Source organism: Eutrema salsugineum, unplaced genomic scaffold, assembly GCF_000478725.1.
Source record: "Eutrema salsugineum unplaced genomic scaffold, Eutsalg1_0 scaffold_3, whole genome shotgun sequence".
Classification (NCBI taxonomy): Eukaryota; Viridiplantae; Streptophyta; class Magnoliopsida; order Brassicales; family Brassicaceae; genus Eutrema; species Eutrema salsugineum.
Window position 1 is genome coordinate 4,427,927 of NW_006256756.1, and position 8,033 is coordinate 4,435,959.

The following is an 8,033-nucleotide window of genomic DNA, read 5'->3' on the forward strand; positions in this document are numbered from 1 at the left end:
GGGGACTGTACAAAATCGGGAGAGCAGGGCACTGATCAGTAAAGAAGATGGAACTATCATTGTTGGGGTCGGTTTCACCCCACACAGATAAACCATCCCAAAATAACTAAGTATAGAAAATGGGAGAGCCGTGATCATCAAAACGGGAGAGCCGTTCTCACCAAGGCAAGAAGTAAAGCCGTTTTTACCAAGAAAGGCAGGAGAGCCGCGATCGCCAGGTGGGAGAGCCGAGAAGAAGGAGATGGGCCGAGCCGTATAACATAACATAGGCCGAGCCCCTGTCTTAAATACCTGGGCCGAGCCGTGCCGCGGAGAGGTGGAGCGAATTATGTCAAGTGGGCCGAGCCGTAAAGAAAGCATGATGGGCCGAGCCGAAGCCCACGAAAAACCCTAGGCGAGATGCAAAGTCGGTCAGCCGCACGAGGCGATAAGGAAATATTCCGAAAATCTCGCTCGAGATTCTCGGCTAGGCGGTTTAGAAAATCAGTATAAATATGTGGTGTATGTAATTCATTCCGCCAACTTTGGCAACCCTAAGCAATAAGAACGAAACACTTTCACAGCAAGAAAAGCTCTCTTTTGATCTTACTGTCTTTGGCGATAAACCCTAGAAGTTTCCGATCCCTTAGTTTCTTTACAAATCTTTGGTTGTGCGAGTTTTGGCTCACACAATTTGGCGCCGTCTGAGGGGACACGAAACTTTCTTACTCTATATCGACAAAGCTTTAAGATTCGAAGAAAATGGCGAGCAACGCTAACGACGACAACAACAACACCGGTAACGGCGCGGATAGGGACGCTCCAGGATCAGGCACAATGACCGCGCCGACAACAACGGCGACGACCAAAACCCATGAGGAGATGCGATACATGATAGCTGCGTTGATGAAAAAGATCGACGACCAAGACAAAAGAAACGAGGCGATTACGGCGAGGCTCGACGCAATGGCAGCAGAGCGACAGCATCCGACTTGGAGAGCCGGAGTCAACGACCCGATGGACGGAATTCGGAGACGCTTCGACTTCTCGACGCCCGCCGAAGCCTCGGGGAGTGGTGCAAGAAACTCCTCTTTTCTTCGTCCCCTCGACGAACGCACTCCTGCAGCAACCCGAGTCAACATGACCGAGCCGCCTCCACTACGCCGCAACTCCAGGCAAGAAGCCGGTGAGGAAGGAGACGACGCGATCGATGTAGACGCCCAGCAAAACGACGAGACCATAAATCCGCAACAAATTGGCTCGGCTCGTCGAATCAATAAAGAAGAACTCGCCTCGGCACTGAACGGCATCCGGACTGACGAAGTCTTCGATCCAGCCCGAGGCGATAACCCAACCGAAGCGGACGAAAATCCCCAATGGAACGAGCAGGAAGAGCGCGAAGCCGAGCCGAGGCGAGAGGAGCGGGAGCGACTCCCCCAATCAAAGGGAATGACTCACGCACAAACCCTCGAGCTTAAAGAGCTGCGAGCCTCTATGGCTCGAACGGTAGCTGAAATACGCGCTATGAAATCCCAAGTGCACAACCCCGACAAGTGCTGCACCCGAAATCGACCGAATGCTCGAAGAAACCCAAAGAACCCCGTTCACTGCAAGGATCACGGAAGCCAGGATTCTCGAGCCACGGAAGGTGAGAATTTCGTTCTACGAAGGAACAACCGACCCAAAAGCACACATCACGGCGTTTCGAATAGCGATGGGGCGAGCCTTCACAAAGAACGCCGCTAAACTCACCGAGCGCGAAGTGGATGCCGGATACTGTCTGCTCTTCGTGGAGCATCTCAAGGGAGCCGCACTCGAGTGGTTCTCAAGGCAGGAACGAAATTCAATCGGCAGTTTTCAGCAGCTCTCCGCCCTGTTCCTTAAACAATACTCGATGTTTATGGACAGAGGAACATCTGATGCCGATCTATGGACACTATCTCAAGGACCGAACGAACCGCTTCGGGATTACATGACGCGATTCAAGGCGGTCGTATCCAAAATAGAAGGGATAAGCGACAAGGCTGCACTCGAGGCTCTGAAACGATCCTTGTGGTACAAATCCGAATTCCGCCGCGAGATGGCTCTCAATACGCCGCAAACAATTCAAGACGCGTTGCACCGATCATCAGACTTCGTCGTAAACGAGGAGGAAATGAAAAACTTGGACGAGCAGTACGAAGCCACGAAAGCAGCAATCCGAAGCTCAATTGTGCCACGCCCAGCGAAGAAGGGCAATCCATCAAGCAACGCGGCAACGCAGAGTTCGGAAGAGCCTAGGAGCGGAGGTGCCCATAACTACCAGGTCAGCTCCGGACGCGGAAGAGGAGAGCCGCGCAACAATACTTGGGTAAGAAAGTCAGCCAACTATGACGAAAAGGCTTTCTGCGAGTATCACCAGACCTACGGACACTCAACGGCTCAATGCCGGACTCTGGGAGCAAAGCTCGCAGCAAAAATGGCAGCAGGAGAGCTCCAAAACGCGGTCAGCCTCAAGGACCTCGTCCCTAACGAACAACAGGAAAAAGCCGAGCCGAACGTTGCGGCGGAACCAGCGAATCCTCCCCGACGAGGCGACAACCCCAAGCGCGACAGGCGAGGCGAACCTGAAGAGCGACCCGAGCCGAGGCAAAGGATCAATATGATCATGGGTGGATCCCAGTACTATCAAGATACCGTTTCCTCAATCAAAGCCTATCAGCGCCGAGCCGAAGCAAAGGAGAATTGGACAGAGCCGACCGACATCCCAAACACGGTGATCTCTTTTGCCGAGGAGGAAACAGCAGGAATCGATCGACCTCACAACGATCCATTAGTAGTTGAGCTAACGATCAGGGATCATGACGTAGCAAGGGTGCTCATCGATACTGGAAGCTCGGTGAATGTCGTCTTCAGGGAAACGCTCAGAAGAATGGGAATCGACCTCTCCGAGGTGGAGGCAATCCCCAAACCTCTAACCGGATTTTCGGGAGAAACGACGATGACTATGGGAACGATCAGGCTTCCTGTGGTAGCTGGTCGTCGAGTTTTGCGTCACTGACCTCCCAGCCATCTATAACGTCATCATGGGAACCCCTTGGATCAACGGGATGAGGGCAGTACCTTCCACCTATCATCTTTGTCTCAAATTCCCAACTCCATCAGGTGTCAAAACGATATGGGGAAATCAGAAGGAATCAAGAAATTGCTTCCTAACCGAGCACAAGCTAAGGAACCCCATCACCGACGCACGAGCTGACATAGACCGCAAAAAGATGAAGACAGACAGAGAGCCCGCGAACGAGCTCTCCAAACTCTTGTAGCAATTACAGATCGTGGAGAACCGCGAAACACGCACCGAGCCGATATGTGACGCAGTGGACTCGGTGTGCATAGACGAGGCGCATCCGGAGCGGTGCGTCGAAATTGGAACACAACTAGGCGAACCCCTGAGAAGCAAGCTCCTTTCCCTCCTCAAGGAAAACATCGATACCTTTGCCTGGACGGCGGAAGACATGCCAGGCATCAGCGTCGATGTAACCTGTCACGAGCTTAATGTGGATCCGACCTTCAAACCAGTCAAGCAGAAAAGAAGAAAGCTTGGTCCAGAACGAGCTAAAGCAGTCAACGACGAAGTTGAGAGATTACTCAAGGTAGGATCAATCGCCGAGGCCAAATATCCGGACTGGCTCGCAAACCCGGTGGTTGTGAAGAAGAAGAACGGCAAGTGGCGAGTCTGTGTGGATTTCACCGACCTCAACAAGGCGTGCCCAAAAGACAGCTTTCCCCTGCCACATATCGACCGGCTCGTCGAGGCCACTGCGGGGAACAAACTGTTAACGTTTATGGATGCGTTCTCCGGCTATAATCAGATCCTGATGCATCCTGATGATCGGGAAAAAACGGCATTCATAACCGATCGCGGGATATATTGCTACAAAGTCATGCCGTTCGGGCTCAAAAACGCAGGAGCAACGTATCAACGGCTCGTCAACAAAATGTATGCAGCTCAGCTCGGGAAAACTATGGAGGTATACATCGACGACATGTTATTTTAGTCACTCGAGGAGGAAGACCACGTCGCGCACCTACAAGAATGTTTCGAACAGTTGAACAAGCACAACATGAAGCTAAATCCGGCGAAGTGCAGGTTCGCAGTCACCTCGGGAGAATTCCTCGGCTATCTGGTAACCCACCGAGGCATAGAAGCAAACCCCAAGCAGATTAAGGCGTTAGTTGAAATGCCCTCTCCAAGGACAAAGCGCGAAGTACAAAGGTTAACAGGAAGAGTCGCTGCGCTAAATCGATTTATCTCCCGTTCCACGGACAAATGCCTGCCTTTCTACGACACCCTCAGAGGAAACAAGAAATTTGAATGGGACGAACGATGTGAGACGGCTTTCCAAGAACTGAAGACTTATCTGGCGAACCCGCCAATCTTAGCAAAACCGGTCGAAGGAGAGCCGCTCTTCCTCTACATCGCGGTGTCTGCTACAGCTGTAAGTGGGGTATTAATCAGAGAAGAACGATCCAAGCAAAAACCCATTTTCTACATCAGCCAAACACTGACCGACGCCGAGACCCGCTACCCACAAATCGAGAAGGTCGCCCTAGCCGTCGTAGTCTCGGCTCGCAAGCTGCGCCCATACTTTCAGTCGCATTCGATTGTTGTGCTCGCCACCCTTCCGCTGCGCTCGATCCTGCACAGCCCAAGCCAATCGGGTCGGCTCGCCAAGTGGGCCATAGAGCTGAGCGAATACGACATCGAGTATCGGAATAGGTCGTCTGCAAAATCACAAGTGCTCGCTGATTTCCTCATTGAACTCCCGGCCGAAGCAACAAACGAGCCAACCCTAGACGAAGTATGGACATTGCACGTCGACGGCTCGTCATCTAAACGTGGCTCGGGAATAGGAATCCGCCTTACCTCTCCCACCGGAGAAATACTTGAGCAGTCTTTTCGCCTGAACTTCTACGCCTCGAACAACGAAGCGGAATACGAAGCACTGATCGCCGGCATACGGCTAGCACAAGGAATCGGAGTCCGAAAAATAAGAACCTTCTGCGACTCGCAGCTCGTAGCATGTCAGTTCAACGGAGAATACGAGGCGAAGGATGGACGTATGGGCGCTTACCTCAAAGTGGTCCGGGAGTTGGTGCAAAAGTTTGATGAGTTCGAACTCACTCGTATTCCCCGAGGAGAAAACATCTCGGCCGACGCCTTAGCAGCACTCGCTTCGACCTCGGACCCGGACCTCCGACAATGATCCCAGTCGAATTCATCGAACGCCCTAGCATCGAAGAAGTAGAAGGAGTTCGGCTGATAAATCCCCTTGAACAAGAACCAGAAGACGACGAAGCCATTCCGATGGAGGAAGACGCCTCGTCGGCCGAGCCGGAATACGGCTGCGACAAAGACTGGCTCGGGGCCATCCGAATGTACATCGCCAACGGAGAGGCGCCAACCGACAAATGGGAAGCCCGCAAGCTCAAAGCTCAGGCAGCACGTTATGTCCTCGTCGATGGCGAGGTGTTTAAATGGAGATTTGTGGGGCCTCTCATGTCATGCGTCGAAGGACCGGAAGCACGAAAGATCATGCACGAGGTGCGTAGCAGCGCGTGCGGTAACCACTCCAGCGGAAGGTCGCTCGCTATCAAGATAAAACGGCACGGCTACTTCTGGCCTACGATGGTCAAAGACTGCGAGAAATTCACGGCGAAATGCGAGAAGTGTCAGCGGCACGCTCCAACAATTCACCAACCTACCGAGCTGCTCTCGTCAATTTCGTCTCCTTATCCGTTCATGAGATGGTCGATGGACATAGTCGGACCTCTACATCGCTCGAAACATAAGCGTTTTCTGCTCGTCCTCACGGATTACTTTTCCAAGTGGGTCGAGGCCGATTCTTACGCAAGTATAAAAGATGTTCAGGTTGAACACTTCGTCTGGAAAAATATAATCTGCCGACACGGGGTCCCTTACGAGATCGTCACCGACAACGGATCCCAGTTTATTTCAACACGCTTCGAAGCTTTCTGCGAGAAGTGGAAAATCCGCCTCAGCAAATCCACGCCAAGATACCCTCAAGGGAATGGACAAGCCGAAGCAGCCAACAAGACGATCCACGATGGTCTGAAAAAGAGGCTCGACGAGAAGAAAGGACGGTGGGCAGACGAACTCGAAGGAGTCCTTTGGTCTCATCGGACAACTCCGCGCCGAGCCACTGGGGAAACTCCATTCGCTCTGGTCTACGGATCGGAGTGCGTAATTCCCCCCAAGGTGGACTTCCCAGGTATTCGACGAAGACTTCTACCAGGACAAGAAGGCTTAAACCACTTAATGATGCTAGATGAGCTCGACCTAATCAACGAAAAGCGCGACCAAGCCCTAGTTCGAATTCAGAACTACCAACAAGCAACAGCGCGATACTACAACAAAAACGTTCGTAGCCGAAGATTCAAAGAGGGAGAGCTCGTCCTCCGAAAGGTCTTCCAAAATACTGCCGAGAAGAACGCAGGAAAGCTCGGAGCAAATTGGGAAGGTCCTTACAAGATCACCAAAGTGGTTCGTCCGGGAGTCTACGAACTCGCGACGCTAGGCGACGAGGCGATTCCAAGATCATGGAACGCAATGCATCTGAAGAAATACTATCACTAAGGATACAGCACGACCATCATGAACTACGGGACGGCTTGATCCCTGCAAAGGGTACGTAGGCAGCCCGTCTTCGGACGGGTTCAGCTGTCCCCCCTCCTAAAAAGGGGGGGGGAGTGGGTACGTATACACATACCTCCTCTAAACTCTATTATTTTGACTTACCCATTTAGGAACGTCGCCACTTCGGCATATTTCTCACTTCATTTTTAATCATCTACTTATTTCACTTGATTTCTAGTTAAACTATTATCGCTTCGGCTAGCTTCACATTGTAACAAGTTCGGCAAACTAAGCCTCTGAACGCCTAGCCTCGTTGCTGGCCACAACGGGGCAACAAGTACAAAGTTCTCTAAACAGACTTTTACCACCTTTCCTAGGACGAGGGTGCAAGTTACATCCTCTACGGATAAAAATTAAGCGCGCTATACAAATATCAGACCAAAAACGTATCTGGTCGCCACAGTTTACTATCGCACACGAGAATATAAGTCGAGACTACATCGCTTTCTCTAAAAACCGAAGTAAACTCCTAAACCCGGATAAACATACTCGAGAACACCGGTCCTTAGACAGGTTCGATAACACTTCAACCTCGGCTAACAAAAGCAAAACGCCTCGTCGTTTTTACGGCTCGGTATCACTCAAAGCGAAACGCCTCGTCGTTTTTACAGCTCGGTATCACTCGAAGCGAAAAGCCTTGTCGTTTTTACGGCTCGGTATCACTCGAAGCAAAACGCCTCGTCGTTTTTACGGCTCGGTATCACTCGAAGCAAAACGCCTCGTCGTTTTCACGGCTCGGCATCACTCGAAGCAAAATGCCTCGCCGTTTTCACAATTTGACACCATTCGAAACAGAAACGCCTCGTCGTTTACACGGCTCGACAATATTCAAGGCAAAAACGCCTCGCCGTAAGCACGGCTCAGCATTACCAACAAAAACTTGCCTTGAACATTATCGCGTAACACTCTTTTACTATCAAAATTTGCCTTGAACCTAAACGAGGTCCTTAAAACAATTCATCCCTTAGCCCGTGTTCCGGTCAATTTCGGAAATACAGTTAACGCAAAAATCGACATAACAGCCCTCGTCCTCGACAAGTTTACGTAAACACTTCTACGAATTAATGGACAAGTAAATCCAAAAAACGGCTAAGGAAAATATATCCATTAAGCAAAAATAAAGAGTCGGGTGGATAAAGCCATCCAGGCACAAAACACATAAAAGTTCAACAAGGAGCGGGTAAAAATCTAAGTACAAAAACAAGCAAGAAAAATTTGTGAGCCAAAACTCATGCCGCGGATTGCGTCTCACGATCGGCGAGAAGGTTCGAGGAAATCGGCGTGCCCGCATTCGAGCCGTTCGGGTCGACAACGCCTAAATTGGCCGCTGTTTCTTCGATCGGCTCGTTACCGAGGG

At 51.2% G+C, this 8,033-nt stretch overlaps 2 protein-coding genes across 2 annotated transcripts in view; one reads left to right on the top strand and one right to left on the bottom strand.

Moving 5' to 3' along the window:
* Positions 1–2,059: 2,059 nt before the first annotated feature.
* On the top strand, positions 2,060–3,019 carry LOC112085272. The gene has a single exon (XM_024154472.1). The coding sequence runs from the start codon at positions 2,060–2,062 to the stop codon at positions 3,017–3,019; it is 960 nt and encodes a 319-aa protein (XP_024010240.1).
* A 4,485-nt stretch (positions 3,020–7,504) lies between these two features.
* The window catches only part of LOC112085273 (uncharacterized protein At3g60930, chloroplastic-like), a 2,762-nt gene continuing 2,233 nt past the window's right edge, over positions 7,505–8,033 (bottom strand). The window contains exon 4 of the mRNA XM_024154474.1: positions 7,505–7,560. Within this exon, the coding sequence (XP_024010242.1) occupies positions 7,505–7,560 (56 nt within the window). The remainder of the gene's footprint in view (positions 7,561–8,033) is intronic.